The sequence below is a fragment of the Aspergillus nidulans genome, chromosome VII, assembly GCF_000011425.1.
Source record: "Aspergillus nidulans FGSC A4 chromosome VII".
Classification (NCBI taxonomy): domain Eukaryota; kingdom Fungi; phylum Ascomycota; class Eurotiomycetes; order Eurotiales; family Aspergillaceae; genus Aspergillus; species Aspergillus nidulans.
This window is the reverse complement of record NC_066263.1, coordinates 1,180,003-1,200,245: the sequence shown is the minus strand read 5'-3', so window position 1 is coordinate 1,200,245 and position 20,243 is coordinate 1,180,003. Positions and strand designations below refer to the sequence as shown.

At 48.2% G+C, this 20,243-nt stretch overlaps 6 protein-coding genes across 6 annotated transcripts, besides 1 other annotated feature; 3 read left to right on the top strand and 3 right to left on the bottom strand.

Annotated features, from left to right (window-relative positions):
* Window positions 1–20,243: part of a sequence feature (contig 1.25 1206..229102(1)) that runs on past both edges of the window.
* ANIA_01581 (uncharacterized protein) lies at window positions 530–2,196 on the top strand (the record flags this gene model as incomplete). Its single annotated transcript, XM_654093.1, has 3 exons — window positions 530–677; window positions 727–1,012; window positions 1,071–2,196. The coding sequence occupies 3 exons, from the start codon at window positions 530–532 to the stop codon at window positions 2,194–2,196; spliced, it is 1,560 nt and encodes a 519-aa protein (XP_659185.1).
* Window positions 3,364–4,095, bottom strand: ANIA_11309 (uncharacterized protein; the record flags this gene model as incomplete). Its single annotated transcript, XM_050612817.1, has 4 exons — window positions 3,364–3,390; window positions 3,459–3,500; window positions 3,680–3,751; window positions 4,000–4,095. 4 exons carry the CDS (start codon window positions 4,093–4,095, stop codon window positions 3,364–3,366), a joined length of 237 nt encoding a protein of 78 aa, XP_050468692.1.
* Window positions 4,713–8,250, top strand: ANIA_01580 (uncharacterized protein; the record flags this gene model as incomplete). Its single annotated transcript, XM_654092.1, has 3 exons — window positions 4,713–6,357; window positions 6,439–7,226; window positions 7,297–8,250. 3 exons carry the CDS (start codon window positions 4,713–4,715, stop codon window positions 8,248–8,250), a joined length of 3,387 nt encoding a protein of 1,128 aa, XP_659184.1.
* ANIA_01579 (uncharacterized protein) lies at window positions 10,355–11,913 on the bottom strand (the record flags this gene model as incomplete). Its single annotated transcript, XM_050612816.1, has 6 exons — window positions 10,355–10,754; window positions 10,892–10,942; window positions 11,015–11,182; window positions 11,241–11,396; window positions 11,465–11,656; window positions 11,699–11,913. The coding sequence occupies 6 exons, from the start codon at window positions 11,911–11,913 to the stop codon at window positions 10,355–10,357; spliced, it is 1,182 nt and encodes a 393-aa protein (XP_050468691.1).
* ANIA_01578 (uncharacterized protein) lies at window positions 13,965–17,033 on the top strand (the record flags this gene model as incomplete). The annotated part of the gene is made up of 2 exons (XM_654090.2): window positions 13,965–14,028; window positions 14,178–17,033. 2 exons carry the CDS (start codon window positions 13,965–13,967, stop codon window positions 16,757–16,759), a joined length of 2,646 nt encoding a protein of 881 aa, XP_659182.1. The 3' UTR covers window positions 16,760–17,033.
* ANIA_01577 (putative MFS lactose permease) lies at window positions 17,852–19,836 on the bottom strand (the record flags this gene model as incomplete). The annotated part of the gene is made up of 6 exons (XM_050612815.1): window positions 17,852–18,115; window positions 18,202–18,632; window positions 18,700–18,922; window positions 19,001–19,350; window positions 19,420–19,633; window positions 19,699–19,836. The coding sequence occupies 6 exons, from the start codon at window positions 19,834–19,836 to the stop codon at window positions 17,852–17,854; spliced, it is 1,620 nt and encodes a 539-aa protein (XP_050468690.1).

The following is a 20,243-nucleotide window of genomic DNA, read 5'->3' as shown; positions in this document are numbered from 1 at the left end:
AGTCAAGGCTAGGGTAATCGTGTTCCGCGTTGGTTGCTAGATTTGATTGATGTGAAGGGTGGGCTGTGAACGCTGGAAGCTACCCTTTTATCACCCTGCTGGCATCGTCTGCATAACGAAGGTACCTAAGTGGAATTGCTATCTGCATGGCTCTAGTTTGGTGATTCTCAGTATACTCAACAGGAACTTGGAGCTCGATGAATCTGGCAACAGCCAGCGAGCCCAAAGAGGAATGATCTACTCCATCACAGACTGTACCCCAACTTCATCCGGTGGCGATCTTGAACGGGGTAAGGATCCACATCAGAAGCGAGATAAGGGAATTCGGGGCATGAATCAGAGGCCTGATAGGTCCTGCTCTGTCTTTGCGCAATGGCCACTCTTGTCAGACTGGTATATCCACCCTTGCCGTTCTGAAGAATCCACCTCCTATACGAAGGGGTAGTTCCCTCCCCTTCTACACCCAAGGAACATCTTCCAGTGTTCATCTTCTTTTCAACTTCAGTTTGCTTTCAGCAATTGTTTCACTATGTCATTAGACTACGGCAAAAAGGAACTGCAGATGGGTGGGAGCATGAACGGCGGAATTGCTTCTGGGGAAGTATTCGAACATGGGACAACAAAGCGAGGACTGAAACCGCGTCACTCGCAAATGATCGCTCTAGGAGGCTGTGTCGGTAGGAGTTCTTGCTATGAATACTATAACAAGTTTGACTGATAATCTAGGAACCGGTCTCTTCGTTGGCACGGGGGCGTCGTTGGCTTTGGGTGGACCAGCCTTTCTACTCGGCTCTTTCGTCCTAATGAGTATCGTTGTGTATATGATCGTCACGGCCATCGTCGAGATTGCCGCGTATCTTCCAGTTGCTGGAGCGTCAATGTCGTACTACGGCACGCGATACGTCTCCCGGAGCCTGGGGTTCGCGATGGGATGGTTGTATGTTTATTCATTGGGCATCTTGGTGCCGTACGAGGTTACGGCCGGTGCTTTGGTAATCGATTATTGGGACAGGTGAGCATCTCTCCTTAATTTCGTTTTCCTCCTCAATATTGCTAACTTAGAATACCAGTCCGGTTAATGTTGGAGTCTGGATCACCGTTTTCATCGTGGTCATTGTCGCTCTAAACTTGCTGCCAGTGGAGTACTACGGAGAGGCCGAGTTCTGGTTTGCATCCATCAAGGTCTTCACAATCATTGGGTTGTTGATTCTCTCGTTCATACTCTTCTGGGGAGGCGGTCCAAATCAGTCGGGCATTCTTGGTTTTCACTACTGGGAGGATCCAGGGGCTACCAAAACGTGGCTGGCCGAGGGAGCAACAGGGAGGTTCATCGCCTTCGTCGGAACCCTAGTCCTCTGTGCATTTCCCTTCACCTTCAGCCCTGAACTTCTCATTTCCACGAGCGGTGAGATGCAAAACCCTCGAAAAGACCTCAAGAAAGCAGCCAATCGCTTCCTACTTAGACTGGTCGTCTTCTACGTAGGCGCGGCATTAGCGATGAGTGTCATCAGTCCGTCGAACGATGAAGCCCTTTCTAACGGAGGCAACAACGCAAAGTCCTCCCCGTTTGTCGTTGGGATCAGGCATGCCGGTATCCGTGGTTTGAGCAGCGTGGTCAATGCGTCAATTCTTACAATGGCGTGGTCTGCTGGCAATGCGTACCTCTATATGAGCTCTCGCGCTCTATATGCACTAGCGATTTCCGGTCAAGCACCTAAAGTCTTTCTGCGCTGTACTAAAGGCGGAGTTCCTTATGCAGCAGTGCTCGCATGTGGCTTGTTTGGCTTTCTAGCTTACCTGAACTGCGGTAATAGCAGTTCTACTGTATTCACTTGGTTTGTCACCATCACTAACACCTCCGGATTCGTCTCCTGGATTTGTTGCTGTATCGTGTACCTGCGTTTTCGAGCGGCCTGCAAGCGTCAAGGTGTGCATGAACTGCCGTATCGCAGTTGGCTGCAGCCATACGGCGCATGGTTTGGCCTCGTCTTCTTTATTGTCCTAGCACTGATCAACGGCTTCAACGTCTTCTTTCCTGGCCAGCTTACAGCGTCAAGCTTCTTAACTGCTTATATTGGCTTACCCGCATTTGCTATCATTTATGCCGGTCACAAACTACTCCTAGGGCGCTCTGATCCGTGGTACCTCAATGCTGGCGAGATCGATATTTCCGATGGGCTGGATATTGAGTATTGATCATGGGCGGCCATCGGATTGTATAGCTCTCCCTTCCAAATGGATTCATCTCCCAGTTAACCAGCAGATTATTGGGCTTGCAATCACTCAACTTTCCTATCAGTATTGACCCACACCGACTATTTGTAGAACTCCACCCAGCATCCGTCTACGTGCCGAGGCAAGGCATTCCCCACAAATTGTGCTGTGCATACTTCGCCGTAGCCAGGGTCTAAACTGTATACGGGACGTTTGGGACTGATTTCAGTCGTATTGTAGCAGGTATGTCCTGGTTGCGGCCATCCTCGGGTCTGCCTGGATGGTGCTCTAGGTAAGACATTATGACGAGAACAGCACAAACCATCAATTTTCCAAAGAGAGGAGTATTAATTGGTATTGTTGTCGCCGATAGCTAGTACAAATTCTTTCATTGGCTAACTCAATAGCTGGGGTAAGGCAGTGGAAAGTGTGCTGCTGTGCGATATATATTTTGGCATGTGAGCACAAAAGGGCTGTACATTGCATCGGCAGAATATTGATAATGCCAGTGCTTGAGCATTCTCACAGACCCCAAGTCAGAAACCCGATCTATGCTCTCGTTAGGGGAATATGTGGTAAGCGAAGGCTGATCTGAATATGTCAACTGTATGTGGCTACTAGTCATCTATGGCATTTGTCGCCGAGGTTTCTGCAAGAAAATTCTGTTAGTTCTACAGTTCAAAATTTATGTCCCTCGAGTGCTGTATCAGGCTATGCTTCTCTTAATCTTTGTGTATTTGGTTGACCATATACAGTTAGACTTAAAAAGTCAGCCCTTCGTTTATGCTATTGCCGGTTGATGCCGGTATTGACGTCTAGGCTGACGCTCCATAATAGAGTACGGCTTTCTATCACAGGTCCAAATATTTTTTCAGATACTATCCGTAATATTATAGTGCTTACCCTCGGCCGGCCTGGCTAAGAGTACCTTGAATCTGGCAACATGATGAACCAGGACAGCGCATTATCCTGTGAATATACTGCTAGGCTGAAGGCAGTCTAGAAAGACTCTTACTATCGAGCTCGGCGTCTTCTCCTTCGGAATCCGTCTGGTTACAGATAATTGCAGATAATTGCCGTGTCTTGCCGACAAAGATTAGGAACTTAATTGTTGATTAATCAGAAATTCTAAGCCTCTTGCCTGATGGACTAGTTTACCCACAACTGAGCTTTTTTCTAGATTTATATTCAGCTAATTATTTTCTTGAAGCTTTGGTAAAATCACGCTGTAAGTGATAGCTTACGGCGATCACTAGAGGGGTGTCAACAACGTCACCCGTTGCAAGCTACTTTCGAACTTACGTTAGATCCTCCGATACAAGATGTGATTACGAGCCAGGTATCGCCGCGCGTTCTTTGCTACTGTATGGTTGTTTACCATTATCCTACACTCAGTTGTATAATGAACCAAGGTTGGCAGATGCTCTGGCCCTGCGCAATCCCACCGCGGTCATAAACTACATACCCACGGCCATGTAGCGAGCACTGCGGAGGAGAAAAAGGGATTATAACCATGCCTTCCATGATTGGGGAAGAGCTGTAATCTAGCAGCATACATTTTCGCTAAGATAACCAGGGTTAGGGGATACGAAGCGGCGCAGCCTTATGTATGAAGACAGGGGCCTGAGAAGTAGGATCACTCAAGGAACTAGCAGCTTCCTCTGGGCGGCATAAACCACCAAGAAGCTTGATGTGAAATCCTTGACTGTTAGCCAGGGAATAGTGCTCCCACTTAAGTTTCCCATGCAAGGATCAGGGGGCTATAGCTAACAGACTGCAACGTACATCTAGCAAGTCAATATGGATTGGGTCACCCATCATGCTCCATCGTGGCAAGTAGGTAAGTGCCGCCAGGATGCCGAGAGGCAGAAGGATGGGCATTTTTAACAAGTATGTCAGGACCACCTCGAGGGTTTTTCCAGTTGAATGGACATCCCAGGAACATCCGGTGTGGGCAAAAAGTAATCACTAAGTCCCAGATTCAAGATACAAATATTAGACCTGTCCTGGAAGCATTGAGCTAATCGGTCGGAACAGGAGACCATGACAACCGGATAATAGGACACTCTTTCGAGTAGTGAAACCTAAAACGATCTGTGACACTCTTGTCCTGCGTAAGTCAGGAGGAAGCAAGTCAACAATTCTAATCTAAAGTCAGTGGTAAGGTATGGATGTGTTCTTGGTTAAGTCTCCATGACCTTCAACTAGATTCTGTTGAACTTCCCACTCAGCCAGAAAGCTGACCTTGGAGAGCTAAATCCTGACTAAAATAGTGCCTCTCAAATAATAACCCAAATCCCCATCTCAGGTAATTTAAGCTGAGGTGCTGAGTGCACAGCCTTGCAGCCTTGCAGGAGGACGTGGCTTTTACCCCTCTTCTCTCAGCCTCACGAACTGTGCTTTGCATTCTCCTGTCCTTAAGCTGTCTTTCTGCTACGGCAGGACACTCCATCTTCAAAAATTTTCTTATGTGACCCTGTTCCTTGCCCTGAGCGACCATGACCTCTTTAACGCGCGACGAATACACGTTTGCGTGGATATGCGCCTTGCCGCTGGAGATGGCAGCAGCCCGTGCCATGCTGGATAAAATCCACAGTCCCCTGCCCAAACAATCCGCCGATCCAAATGCCTACGAAGTTGGCGAATTGAACGGTCACTATATTGTCATTGCATGCCTACCAGCCGGCGTATACGGAACAGTCTCTGCTGCAACCGTTGTGTCGCGCATGCGTCTAACGTTTCCCCGGCTTCAATATGGGCTGATGGTTGGAATTGGAGGCGGGGTTCCGGGCAGAAATAATGATATTCGATTAGGCGATGTGGTGGTCAGCAAGCCAGTTGGAAAATATAGCGGAGTATTACAGTATGATTATGGCAAGGCAGTCCAGGGCGGGATATTCGAGCCAACAGGCACCTTGAACAAACCACCACACGCTTTCTTGACCCATATGGGTCAGCTTGAGGCAAAGCAAATGACCGAGGGCAAGGCTGCGCTTTCGAAAATAGTGCGAGAAGCCCTAGAAAAGAACCCTGAAATGACAGAAAAATTCGCGCCCCCAGAACACTACACAGATCGTTTATTCCACTCCTCCTACCATCATATCCCTGGGGAAGACACGTGTGAAAGATGCGATGTTAAACAATTGATTAAACGCCAACCACGTGAAACTAGGTCACCATATGTTCACTACGGACTGATTGCATCTGGGGACCAGGTGATGAAGGACTCAGAAACACGCGACCGTCTAGCTAGACAACATGGGATACTCTGCTTTGAGATGGAGGCAGCAGGCCTTATGGACGAACTACCCACACTTGTAATCCGGGGGATATGCGACTATTGCGATTCCCATAAACAGAAACAATGGCAGAGTTATGCAGCTTTAACAGCAGCTGCCTATGCAAAACTCTTATTATCAATCATGCCTGTTTGCCGAACATGTCGAACAGAATCCAATGCATCGGAGCGCAATCTATTGCGGCACTGGATGGTCTCGCTAGAACGAAATCCAAGATTCGTTGGTCGCCAGGATGAATTGTCACAGTTAGAGAAACTGCTCACAGCACCAGATGGACCTAAGAGGGTTGCAATTACCGGTTTAGGGGGTGTTGGAAAGACGCAATTAGCCTTAGAGGTGGCACATCGCATACGGAACCAAGACAGGGAGTGCTCGGTTTTCTGGGTCCCCTGTACTAGCTATGCAATGATTGAGCAGACATTCATGAATATTGCACATATGCTTGGACTTCATGAAGTGAAACCAGCAGAGGTGAAAGAACGGGTTAAGCTGTACCTGAGCTCTCAGCGGGCAGGAAAGTGGCTGCTAATTTTTGATAACGCGGATGATGCAGATATGTGGTTAACAACTACCCCAGCCCTTGAAGAGATCCTTCCCAAGAGCGAACAGGGCCGCATTCTCTTCACCACCCGCAATGGGGAACTTGCGGTGGAGCTCACGTCATCAAATATTATTCATATCCCAGATCTGGACAAGAAAACAGCTCATGATATGCTGGACAGGCTAGTATTACAAAAGAACCTGCTCCAGGACCCTGTCACCACAAGTTCTTTCCTGGAACAGCTGGCATACTTCCCATTGGCAATTTCTCAGGCATCAGCATACATCAATAAAAAGCGTCTAAGTCTGTCTATATACTCCAAGATTTTACAACAAGAAGAATGAGACGCCGTGGAACTCCTCAGTGAAGACTACAAGGATCCAGGACGATATAACGATATTCAGAACCCTGTCATTACTACCTGGTTAATATCATTCAAACAAATTCAGCAGCAAGATCAGTTAGCAGCAGACTATCTATCTTTCATGGCCTGCCTCGACCCACGAAACATCCCCTCATCACTTCTGCCTAACCAATCAACTGATAAACAGAAACTTGACGCCTTAGGCCTTCTAAATGCGTACTCATTTACTCAATGCCAGGGCACACAAATAAGCATGCACAGGCTTGTGCATATTGCGATACGGAACTGGCTGAGAAAGAATGGGCTTTTCAGCCTCTGGATCCAGAGGGTGGCTGATCACCTGGAGAAACTCTTTCCGAACAGTAGCCATCATAACCGGGGGCTGTGGCGAGGATACCTCCCCCATGCATTAGCACTTGTGCATGAAAATGAGTTTATTCTACAACTAGGACAGTATACAGAATTGTTTGAGAGAATATCAGGTTGCCTTACAAGAGATGGAAGGTATTCCGAGGCAGAGGTACTATACAGCAAGCTCATGACGATAAACCAGGAGAAAAATAGCTATGAGCACCCGGACACTCTCAGAAGCATGGCAAATCTGGCATCAACCTACTGGAATCAGGGCCGATGGAACGAAGCTGAGAAGTTGGGGTTGCAGGTCCTGGAGACAAGGAAGGCAGTACTGGGTCCTGAGCATCCAGATACTCTCAGCAGCATGGCAAATCTGGCATCAACCTACTGGAATCAGGGCCGATGGAACGAAGCTGAGAAGTTGGAGTTGCAGGTCCTGGAGACAAGCAAGGCAGTACTGGGTCCTGAGCATCCAGATACTCTCAGCAGCCATGGCAAATCTGGCATCAACCTACTGGAATCAGGGCCGATGGAACGAAGCTGAGAAGTTGGGGTTGCAGGTCCTGGAGACAAGGAAGGCAGTACTGGGTCCTGAGCATCCAGATACTCTCAGCAGCATGGCAAATCTGGCATCAACCTACTGGAATCAGGGCCGATGGAACGAAGCTGAGAAGTTGGGGTTGCAGGTCCTGGAGACAAGGAAGGCAGTACTGGGTCCTGAGCATCCAGATACTCTCAGCAGCATGGCAAATCTGGCATCAACCTACTGGAATCAGGGCCGATGGAACGAAGCTGAGAAGTTGGAGTTGCAGGTCCTGGAGACAAGCAAGGCAGTACTGGGTCCTGAGCATCCAGATACCCTGACCAGCATGGCAAATCTGGCATCAACCTACCGGAATCAGGGCCGATGGAATGATGCTGAGAAGCTTGATGTGCAGGTCCTGGAGACAAGGAAGGCAGTACTGGGTCCTGAGCATCCAGATACCCTGACCAGCATGGCAAATCTGGCATCAACCTACTGGAATCAGGGCCGATGGAACGAAGCTGAGAAGCTTGATGTGCAGGTCCTGGAGACAAGGAAGGCAGTACTGGGTCCTGAGCATCTACATACTCTCAGCAGCATGGCAAATCTGGCATCAACCTACTGGAATCAGGGCCGATGGAACGAAGCTGAGAAGTTGGAGGTGCAGGTCCTGGAGACAAGGAAGGCAGTACTGGGTCCTGAGCATCCAGATACTCTCAGCAGCATGCATAATCTTGCCTATACATACCATTCGATGGGTAGAAACACTGAAGCCTCAGATTTAATGACACAGTGCGCTACGCTTCGTGCCAGAAATATAGGCTCTACCCACCCTGATACATTGTCTTCCAGCGATGCTCTTACGGAATGGCAAAAGCTGGACCATCATAGATCATCAAAGCCAGGCAAAGGCCGAAAACTAAAGGCCTTGGGGCGTGTTCTCGGTTTTAAGTAGGGACTATTGCCACGATATTGTACTCAACTACTCTCCAATATTTTGCTAAAAGAAGCACCTGGAACAGAGTTTCATTAATTATTCTCCTTGGTCAACCTGAGTCATGCAGTTAGTCCACATGATTCCACGTCGGAATCTGGCCCTTTTTTGACTTCAACCTAGTGGTACACACATAAAATGCCTGCAAAATAACCTGTCAATATAACTGAGATTACCCGGAAGAAGTTGTTCCGTCCCAAAATCAGAAGCACAGGAGTCTGCTATGGTGAAACCAGTTCCCGAAAATCCTGTAGAGGCTATGCACACTGTGCTCAGCTGTCTCGCAGTACTAGGATGGGTAACAGTTTTTGGAATTAAGTATTTTTACATACAAGCCAGTAGATATTGACCGTAAGCGACCACCTGCCATACATGCTACCTTCCTTTACTGATATCAACAGCCTTCAGTTACCAGAGTCTGGCCGAGATTTCTGCCTTTATCACATACTCGGGGGTTATCGCTCCTGGCGCCTTACCTAAGAGGTGACTCAAAGAAATATTTTTCAGAACAATTTGTTAAACGTAGTCGGTCGTCGAAATACCTGCGTCATAATGAACACGGCCTCTCCCATGTCTAAATGCCGTGAGCTTCTAGCGGGTTTGGTCCTCGTCAGTTCAACATTGAAGTCTTTTGTTCTCTCTACTTATTCAGTCTAGTAAAGTGGATTATAGGCACAGCAATATTCAGGATAGATATATTCCTAGGATCACTACATGTCTTCAACATCAGTTCGAGTTTAGTTCATTCTTCAAAAACAGTGGTGCAGTACCAATATGAGTAATTTTTCAAGTGGTGAATTGATTATTAACTGCTTAAAGATTAAGGGGAAGACTAACATGCAATCAGCAACTGCGACTGAATGTCCAATTGATAGGCTCATAATTGCGGTCTAAGCATTAGCTGGCCGAAAGTGTCACAGGCTATGGCCTGGATCTTGGTTGTCGGCCATGCCCTCAACTTGGTTCTAGATAAGGTTTCTGCAACATCAGTGTGCAGCTTCGGAAATTGCGGCCTCGAAGCTTAGGAAAGGAGATCCGTCCTCATAACTTTGGAAAAGGGATCCGTCGGCATACAGGTCCGGGAAGTCAGAAAGGTTGATAAAGGGAGGAGGAAGATATCTGCGCTTCTATCTTTTGTTCTTTCTCTAAGCTTGTGATACTCGTTTATACAGGACAGCCAATTGAAAATAATACTGCCTACGCCCGTTACAGAAAGTGAATGTGATAAAAAGTGTTCTTGACCATTGAAGATACCTTATTTTGCGAACATTCATGCCCTGACAGAAATATCCTTGTGCTTTGCTCGTCAACTACCTCTGTCCCGCAGTCTATAAGCATGTGCATTGACATTTTGACCTGGACGATCCTGCTCCTGATCCCGGAAGCCCCCATAATGTCTTCTGGTTAGTATCTACGTATCAAGATTCATCATGCACATCATGCACATCATCATTTCTTTGAAGACTTGTAATCCATCTTCCTGCGAGATGCCTGAGCCCTTATCACAAGGATCGTTGTATGAAACTGTAATATGTAGATGTACAATATAGTAATGCAGAAAATGTTTGCTCTTGATGAAAGCCCCTATTGATAGGTCAAAGAATCATTCAACTCATTGGGGAAGGTCCCTCCTCTAGTGGCAACTCTGTTGTTTAAATGGCCTTGCTCGGATGTACGTGTTGTCTGCAGTGGCAGGCGCTGGAGGCCCTTTCGCCGTTTTTGTTGCTCTGTAGAGGCTGAGGGGCTACCAGCCGTCTGCTGAAGCATTATGCATGTTGGCAAGTTTTGTAGGTTAATGGTAAGACCGGAACGAAAGGCTGTGGTAAGCTGTCAATATCCTGGATCCTCCAGTAGGCGCTCTGCGAAAAAGGTGAATACTGAATATTTACACGCTGAGTTCTTCAGTCTTCCAACATACTGAACAGGACTGCTGGTAATGACAACTTTAGGGTTTGGCTGAGGCGCGACAGAAGTTTGCCTGCACACGGGTGGCTCTAGGATAGGTGACAGCAATACTATTATACAGGTGCTATGCAGTGGATGACGCCAAATGAATGTGTTGTTATCACGTCCCGCGTGGACTGGCGACAGGTCTATGCTCACCCGGCGAATACTCAGGCAGAGATGCCCGGTCCTGTTGAGCAGCCTGATAGCTCGGCGGCATTAGTTCAACCTCAGAAACAGCCTTAAGACGTTCTTTCTCCTTTTTCCGATGGCGGATATAAAGCGGTATAAGGACGAAAATTATTATGCCGGCAAACCCGCTTCCAATACCAATACCAGCCTTGTCTCCAGTGCTGAGACCATGTGATTCTGGTTCTGCCTCTTTGGCAGAGCAGGTCTTCGAGCCGTTAGATATGCTTACGTTACGAAATATTTCTTCTTCTATTGCATCGCAGTCAAGGGCCATGTCGGAGTAGATGTATATGCCGTCAGAAGCCCGGCGCAGACTGGGTAGATTGACGCTGTGGAACAAAGCTCAGTCAGGAAATGTCGCTGACACAGAAACTGAAGAAAATATAGAACTTGCCTTGAGATATTTCCGCGTAATTGGAGTTCACGGACTCGAAGTAAGGGAAGGTCGATGGCAAGTGGGTCAAACGCGTTTACTTCTAATGTCATGTTTGTGTCGATCATCTTAGGCATGGAGAGGCTAAGAGCAATCATATATGTGTCAGCATGGCAGCAATAATAGCGTCGGGCTCGAGTAACAAAAAGCAAGTACCTCGCAATATTACCGCTTACTTGGAAGCGTCCATAGACAGTGTCAAGGCGAGGGAATACCAGGTTGAGCGGTGGTCCACCGGCCGTCGTCAATTGAAACCCCTCAGATGATTGCAACGCTGGTGAAGTTTCCAAGCCTACAACGCTGGTTAACTCCGGTACAACTAAACTGTTTCAGTCTTGATCAGTTTGGTTCCGCGAAAGGGCACGGGTAGTCTGCAACCCACGTTGATATCCTTCCTTCCAGCTCTATATAGGTTGACGATTCGAGCGACAAAAGATATAGCTCTAAAGACGTCACTGGCGATAGGCTGCTACTGCAGCTGTCCTTATTACAGATCTTCAGAGTCCGATTGATCGATTGTAATGAGTCAAGTCGCAAGCTAGACCGTCTCCATCAGCCCTCGTAACCTCAAAGACGAATTTCAACCACAAAACCACAAGGGCCTACCTCGAAAGATTTCCAAAGATAGACGCATACTCTGCATGCTGGAGTGACCTCAAATCCACATCGTGGGCGTAGTCCACTTGAACCAAACGACCGACCAAATTCAATTTCGGCGCCGAAATGTTTCTCAGATTATATCCAGCCTGGAGATCCAGGCTGCCATTTATGTGCTCGAGATCTGGAAACGAGATTGAGCTTCCTGAAGACGTGACAGGGCGCGCCGTAGAGTCTACGGACTCATATAGGTACGAAGTGTCTGCGTACCAATGAACATCACCGCTGATGTTCCGGATATTGGGTAAGTAGAAAGGACCGGTGTAGTTGCTCATGATATAAATGCTACCATTTATACTTGTACATTCGCTGGCTATAGTATCAAGAGTGGATTGATCGGCGATTTTGTAGGCATGATCATAACCATATAATGACTCTGGGGTGCAAACCTGGGCCATGACCGTCACTAGCTAGTCAGTAATTATGGGACAAGAGCATAAAATAAAAAACAAATAAAAAAAAAACAAAATAAAATAAAATAAGATCAATCAAAAGATAAATAACCATAGAAAATATGCAAAACTTACTGGTTACAGTGAAGACTGATACTATGACAAGAGACAGCCTCCAGTTCATGGAGGACGTCATACTGGGCGATCAGGATCGATATGCCATCCAGTTATCCAACAAGAGAAAAGATGAACAAGTCTCGTCAACGGGGCAGGCCGCTCCTTTGTTAAACAGAGTCAGCCATGCCAAGACCGGGGGTCTGGTGCCCTGTAGCGGGGCATCAGGTCTAAACTAATCAGAGCTGCGCGAGATGGTGCCAATTCTCTAGTTCGGACATTGTTCCTGCCTAAGAGCGAGCTATGGTTACAGCGACTTGCATTAAGAGCCCCTTTTCATCGTTAGTCTTCTTTACTACCCAGTTTCCACCAATCCGCATGCGCATACACAAACAGCCAATGAGTTTACAATCTAGCCCAACTGGCAACAGAATCAGTATATGATCGATATGAATGCTAAGATTAGTATAATAGAAACGTCGAAGAGGACAAATGCAATCGCTGCCCGGTAGAATTTTATGCCGGGTGGTCAATGGCTATCGCTGGCCGAGCTTATACATTGTCATGTCAATAAGTATTTGTACCGTCGCCAACCTACCTTTTTTTTTAAATAAAATCCAACGAATATGGCAACGAATATGGCACAAGGATCATGATTGTCACCTTCGCCTGAACCTCTCCCCTATCCGCTGATCTCTGACTTAGGGGCTCTTTCTCTAGTTGGCCTTGTATACCACTAGCCTCGGCATGGCCGCAGAGCCTCCGGTCTCCGTGCATTTTTATCAGATCTTGCCGCAAGCAGCATTGCAACTGAGCTGAACGAAGCAATTGATTTGATTCAAGTGGCTGGAGTCCAATGGCTCCCAGCAGAAGCAGGATTTATGTTATAACTGATGCCAGCGCTAGGTGATGTTATCGCACTGGGTCATCGACATGACTCACCTTCACGGTCAAGAGAAGCAAGATGCCAGGAACTCGGTGTCGTCCCGCTAATCTACGTTTGCATCTCTACAAAGTGTTTTCTCTGTATCGTGGGTGTAGAATTAATGCGTCTAATAAAGGTTAAGGACAAGTAGATATTTGCTCTTTGACTACCAGATATTCAGCGCATATAGGCTTTTATTCAGAACCCAAATTATGAAGTTCCTTACAGAAGCACCACTGTTTATATCGAGCCTTACTCCTGCCGACTTGACCATTATCAGGAAGCCATGTATCGTGTTTATTCAGTCTGAAGGAACCTTGTACCCTTTGCTAAACTTGGGATAATAGTAGAGGCGCAAACATACTTTTAAAAACTAAACTGCGGACAATAATAATACTACTGACTCGCTTCTCGTACAACAATTCTGACAGGCTTGACCGTCAAGTCACTGTGTTGCCGCAGTCGCAAGCGAGGCCACGCTCTAACCCAGAGATTGACGGCTTCTGAGAATACCGTAGCTGTGTCTACCGGGAATTCCTGGACTAATTCGCCTGAGGCGCAGCAAGCAATTGCAAAGTGTTTTCTCCAGAATATCAGGTGGCTTTTACGGACAACCTGGCGTACAGAACGCTACATTATGAAGCTGGAGTGGTTTTTACGGGGATAGGAGGACTACGTCATAGCTGAACAGTTCCACAATTCACAAGTCGCTTCTTCATCACCTGACCCTCCTGCTAAGCTGAATAAAAGTCCTCGAGTCTCGAGTTATCAATTTGGGTGGGTAGAGTCCACATGACCTTACCCATGCGGGCTAGTCCGTCCCCGTCTTCCTAGGTTGCAGGGTTCTTATGCTCGTTTAAACATTCAATCCACACTGGTTCATGCCATGGTTGGGTGAAAAGGTGGAGCTACGTAGAAAGAACCATTGTTGCTTCTATTAGCTAAATCAGTTTCCGGAATTACGCGGGCTGACTCGGCGCTTCGTTTCTTAAAGGATACTCTGGCTGGCGTGCCCGTAATGTTTTGGGCCCTGACCGATACCAAATACGCAGGAAAGCGCCGGTATTCTACTGGACAAGCGTGTAAGTACACAGAGGGACCGGTACAACCTTTTTCCGATAACCGCCGACATTCATATCTCAGCTCATTCTCTTTTTCCTTAGCTCGCGTCATTGGGCGGATACTAGTGTTCTCATCCAGCCAGCGACTGATCCACATGGTGGAACTTTAGTCGCCAAGATGTTACCTCAATTCTTGCAGGGAAGTTACGCCCGCTACAAAGCAGATACAAACATATTTGCAACATGGCTACTGGAGGCAGCTAACCAATGTGGCTATCAACCATCTTCCCTCTTTGCTAGTGTTCCTACGGCGAAAAAGAGTCAACAGAAAGGCAAAAACAATGCCTCAGATGCAGAACCACTTCATTATCGTGCGACTATCAAAGATTTGCAGAAGCTGGCCGAGGTGATCGCCAGTTCTGCTCTCACAGTGCCCGAGCCGGTTCTCACGATCGCGAAACGCGCCATCAGACTTAGAAAAGTTGTCACTTCCTGGTTCCTGGGCCACGGCGACACCACGAGCAACGAGCGGCATGCTCATTTCATCACTGTGCTGGAGCGGATCTGTGAGACGCTAGAATGGAAGTCCAGTCAGTCCACGAGGCCAGACATTAATCACCCATTGCCGACACCTGAGGCTCAAAGTGACGACGCCAATGTTGACGGGTTTCTTAATAGATTCGCTGTTCTCACGGTGGAGGAACCCCAGGATACTGAGGAAGCTCAAGCGACACCGGTGGGATCGAAGAAGGTCGTTAAAGTGACTGTTGTTGAAGACAACAATGAGGCAGAAGACTCATACTTTGGTCTATTGTTCTTCAAGACCCTCTGCCTACTTCGAGACTTGGAAAATATGCGAAGATTCATTTCCATCACCTGGTCGGAGTATCGAGATAAGAAAATCGACCTGATGAACGCTGCTATCGTGACGGACAGTGCTTTACAACTTGCCCGAGAACTTGTGGAGGAAGTGGAGGCTGACTGGCACACTTCTCTTACGGGAAAAGAGGATAATGTGCAGAATATTGTCTACAATTACGCTGTTCTTACCCGCGGCAGTTCTGCGGCTCCATCTAGGGAAATCGGTCTGCCGTACAACAAAAACATGGCCGATATAGCCGAGTGGTGCTATGTGCCAACCATGGTTGTGCTTGAGTCCTTCGCAAAAGTTCTCCAGGTCAATCATCAGCCTGTCTTCAAAAAGGGCTCCTTCGGCACTTATGATCCTAAAATGGACAGAGAGCGGATGTCCTTGGGCCAGAAATTCAACGAAGATCAAACGATCCTTTTTTCGATTCTGCCAGAATTCTGCATGGTCAATAGGTTCGGAATCCAGATGCCTGTTCAGGACGCGGTCACTCGAGGCGTTGTTGAGTTTATCAAGACTAAAAAGGTTACTTTGTGGCTTTGCTTCGCCTCCCAGATCTTTCTGGACGTTCATCATACTATGCGGCACAGTACACTGGGTGCTTTTGAAGACCTCCGAATGTCGGGACTTCGCATCCAGAAGACTATCGATGACTACCTGCAACTGTCGAAAACGCATCCTCAGCCGAGATTCTGGCCAAAAGAGGGTGACGAGGAGATTCGGAATATCAGTTCAACCGTGCAATCATGGATCATACAAGATCGGTTTCTTGATATTCGAGTCCAGACTAAACTCGACAGAATTGGGCCCCCGCCTGAAAAGCATGCACTTTTCTCGCAGCACGCTATTCTCTGCGGCTTAATTCTATTTCACCTCAATACCCGAATGCAGTTTGTTGGTCAGCAGCTCCTTAATCAATGGTACGACGTTCAACAATTGGCCTTCCTGCACAACCTTGTCATTAAGTCTCCAGCGCATAAAAACCTGAGGTGGCCTGATATGGATGCTTTCATCAAGATCCATGGCGAATCTCACATTTTCATTGGTTCGCGGCCAGGGGACGCCGTTGAATCGCTGAAGCGGCTTGAGTTGGTCACTGGCATCTCTTCTGTTGCCAATTTTGCCCGAGATTCCAGGAGCAGAAGATTTCATAACCCCAATGGCAAGCATGCCCGCTCGCTCAAGCCGACCACCACAGTCGCGAACCTGTTTTTCACCAAGTATGTTGAGGGTACCGAGGAAGGTGCTGGAATTGTAGACTTTGACAGGGTCCTGGACGAACTTTCGCAGAAATCGAAGCTTGGAGCATCAACTGAGGGCATTCAGAGAGCCGATCCGCAATCCATCATCACCCGAAAGTGGTCTAATACCCACAATATTGACACACTACAGCTTCTTGCCTTCCTGAAGGCCAAGCTATTCGAAGAAGAGCCTATCATTCTGTACAACTACTTCGGCATGCACAAACGCTCTGTCGAGTTACTTAGACTAATACGAGACAAAGAGCACCAGAAGTTCGTCCAATATTTCACGTCGGTGTATCTTCCTGATGAGAGTTTCATTTCGAACATTGTCATCCTGATTCACCACGTTGTACAAGGCTCAGCCCAGAACGCACGTGCAATGGGGCTTGCATCTGGCGGAGTTGAGGTGGGAAGCCGCATTCTCATAAGCGCTGGCGACGTGATGCGGGAATACCTAAAGAAGAATGGGGATTTGGCATGCAAAGAGCTGAGAGTGTTCTGCAAGAACAAAAAGCCGATTCAAGATGATGCTTATGATGAGAGCGAATCGGATGAACTGGTGCATTCTTGGCTCAGTCTGGAGGACGTCCTGGGTCCCAAGGGTGTAGCCTCGCTCATGACCGGGATCCAGATAGCGTAGGCCTAAGGGACCTGGTGCCGCCTTGATGCCAACATGCAAACTCTGCTTTATTTCCTACTAGTAATGCTCCATGAAACTATGACAACCTGAAGTTTCTAATCCAAGGCCAACGACTGTCGAACTTTCGACGATGTTTAAGGAATCATCTCTTATGCACCTATAGCATTGTGATGAAAAGTGAGTGGCAGGTCACGGATTTGAAAGCTATACTCCCAATCTAATTCCGGCGTCTACCTATTGGCAGTGGGAGATTAGAAATACCATGAGCTGGAAATGGATTACATGAAAAGTAAGAATTACTCGCTTTTTCAGATGATTTCCTAATATTCTTCCTCCGTTAGCCCAGCCAGGTCTTTCCTGTTCGACCTGGTTCGTATGCTGAGAATATCAACTGGATACTTATACCCAGGCATACAACCTCAGGTTATGTACAGACAAGAGTTCTGGCCTTTTTTTTATAATAGGCTAGAAGTTCCTGAGGTCACTTGAGCGCTGACCCTGGGCATGTTCGACTCATTTCACTTATTCTCGACCAGATGGGCCGCCTGGAGGACCCTCATATGATAGGGCAGTCTGCGTTAGTCTGCACAGAAGCCTGCTGTAACCATTGGGTCTAGAGTGTCTAAAGGAATGCTTAGACAAGAGTAGTACGTATCTAAGGAGTGACACTGGATGATTTACTGGTCAACGACCCGTGTCATATAATGGATAACATCTAGGAGCAGTCACTGCTGCCTGATGATCCTAAGGTTCTTCAATGTCAGGGGAAGTTGTTTCTGACGTCAAAGACCATTAGTCAAGGCTAAAATGGAAATCACTGCTTATGCTCTCTCAGACTAACGGGCGATTACTGCGTCATGATTCCTGTGCGGTGCGGATAGAGTGCTAGGCGTTAGCGGACCAAGATTCTGGTATTCGTCCGACCAGGAATGATGGAGAAAAGGTTATCGAACTGAAAAACGAGGTTATAGCATCAGATTTACCTTTTAACCATGGTTTCATGGTGCCTGATACAGCCCCGTGGCTGGAAGTAAGATGACTAGTAGTTGAAGGAAATGCGGTTCATCTGCTGGAATATATCTGACTAGACACCTACCAACTCCTAACCTCTACAATCTCGTCTCCCGAGACGAAAATCTCCTCCTTATCCAGACTCGCCTGCACAGGTCGTTTTTGTTGAAAGATCACCGTCAACTCCTCCAGTGTACGCTTACTTGTCTCCACAAATAGGAAATAGATTATCAACACTTCAAACGTGCACCAGAATATAAAGAGGAAATAATACTTCCACCCAATCCGCGTGAAGGCGATTCCTGTCACAAAGGTGTTATAGAAGGAGGCGATGTTGATGAAAAACTACCTCCTTTGTTAGCCATGGCCATCATGGCACAAATACTTGACGTGGATGAAAACAGAACCGGATAAAGAGAAAGGGTGCGTACGTTATTCATTCCCATACCCTTTGCCCGGCTCTCATACCGCAGACACTCCACAGGGTACATCGCCTGATTCGGCGTCCACCCGGCCGAATACACGAACCCAAAGATGAAAATCATCGCGATCTGCGCGCGCGCCGTGACGCTGCTCTTTGCGACGACTCCGCCGCCGTCTCCGGCAACTTGGACGTTTGTCGCGTTCAGCGCGGTGATGATCACGAAGAGGAAGACAATGATCGATGTTGATACGAGGAGCTGTGGACGACGCCCGACGCGGTCGGTGATCAGGGCGCCAAAGATTGCGCCGGTGAATTGTACGATATTCTGCAGACCTTGCAGCAGGAGCCGTGTGTGGTTTGAGGATATGCCTGCGCCCGCGAGCATTTGCGGGTAGTAGTAGGAGACCGGGCCATTGCCAGACCATTGGCCGAAGAAGGCTGAAGATCACTCATTAGCATACCACTTCCTCGGTATATGTCTGAAGCGAAGGATTGGGAGAAGTACCCATGAACACAACGAGCATAGACCGGTACCGCGTCTCTCGACTATCAAAAAGCTCCCGGTAGTCCCACCACCGCTTGTCAGCACCGACGTTGGAGATATCCTCGAGCATCTCGCGGTACTCAAGCTGCACGAGGGGCGAGTTTCGGTCACCCTCACCATGATATTCGGCGAGCACGCGGATCGCAGCCTCGTGTCTGTCGCAGGAGATAAGCCAGCGGGGGCTCTATGGCATTCGAGTCCAGTGATTAGATGCTCTTCATTCTAACTCGACAGACCCAGGGTAAAGGAAGGGACAATATACCTCGGGTATCGTAAAACAGAGCAGCAAGACGAGCCCGGAAAACACCATCTGCAACCAGACCGGGATGCGCCAACTCTGTGTCCCGTCAATCGTGCTGGTGCGCCAGGGGATGAACGTCCCTGGGATCCCGCCGCCAAACCACAGCACATTGTACAAGCCCGTCATTGCGCCGCGGTACGCCGGGTGCGCCATTTCCGATACATATGCGGGCCCTGCTGTGGCAGAGGTTGCGACGCCAAAACCGAGCAGGAACCGGCCGGCCATGAATCCGCCGAGGTTGTGGCATGTTGCTTGCACGATGGTGCCGGCTATGATCCAGAGGGCGCCGATAGCCATGCCCATGCGGCGACCTGCTCAGTCAGTACTCAACAAGCCAGGCTCCGGCAGGATGGGGAGGGTTGAGGGATGAGGTCACGTACCTCGAAAATCCGTAAACGGGCCGGCAAAGAACGAACCAACGATATTCCCGATTGTGTAGATGGCATACACGATGCCTGTCGTCGAGGTTCCCTCTTCCAGATCGAAACCAAAGTACTCGCGGTACTGTCTGTAGCTGTTTATCGACCCCATGAGCGAACCGTTGTAGCCATTTATACACGAGTTGAGCATCGCCACGCCGATACACCAGTAGAGCTAATAAATCTACGTCAGACCCTCTTTATCCATGGATGACCAGCTCGGCTGAGCTAGAAGCGTACCTTTAGCATCCTCTTGGTGAGAAGCCGCGGCTTCACACGGAGTGTAGCCATGTGGAGCGCTGCATTGTTGACACTGAAGACGCCCTTATCGGCGTCTCTGGAGATGGTCGTCTCGAATCCATACGTGCGTCTCTCCATGCCGACCTATCGACCGACCATACCAGCTGGGTTTGAATCTGCTTCCCGGAGTGAATAATTGCAGGGCTGAAAGCAGCGGAAATCAGGGAACAGGAGGGGTCTGGGGTGGGACCGGGAGAAGGCGATTGACCGGATATATAGGGCAGACTAAAGGATAAAAGAGAACTCATGATTACAGACCAGCCGGCAGAAATCGCCACGAGTCTGGGAGGATTGCACCTCGCATAGGCTGCAAGGATTCGTCTCCGAGCAGAACAGGGACTAGACTCGACCAGGAACCCAAAACAAGAGAAGACGGCGGAGGGAGGTATCCTGCCCAAACGGGTTTCAGGGCCTCGCGTGCATGGAGACCGCGGGAGAAACGCCTAGATGGAAGGCTCTGTGCCTGAACGCCTCTCCGTCGCTAA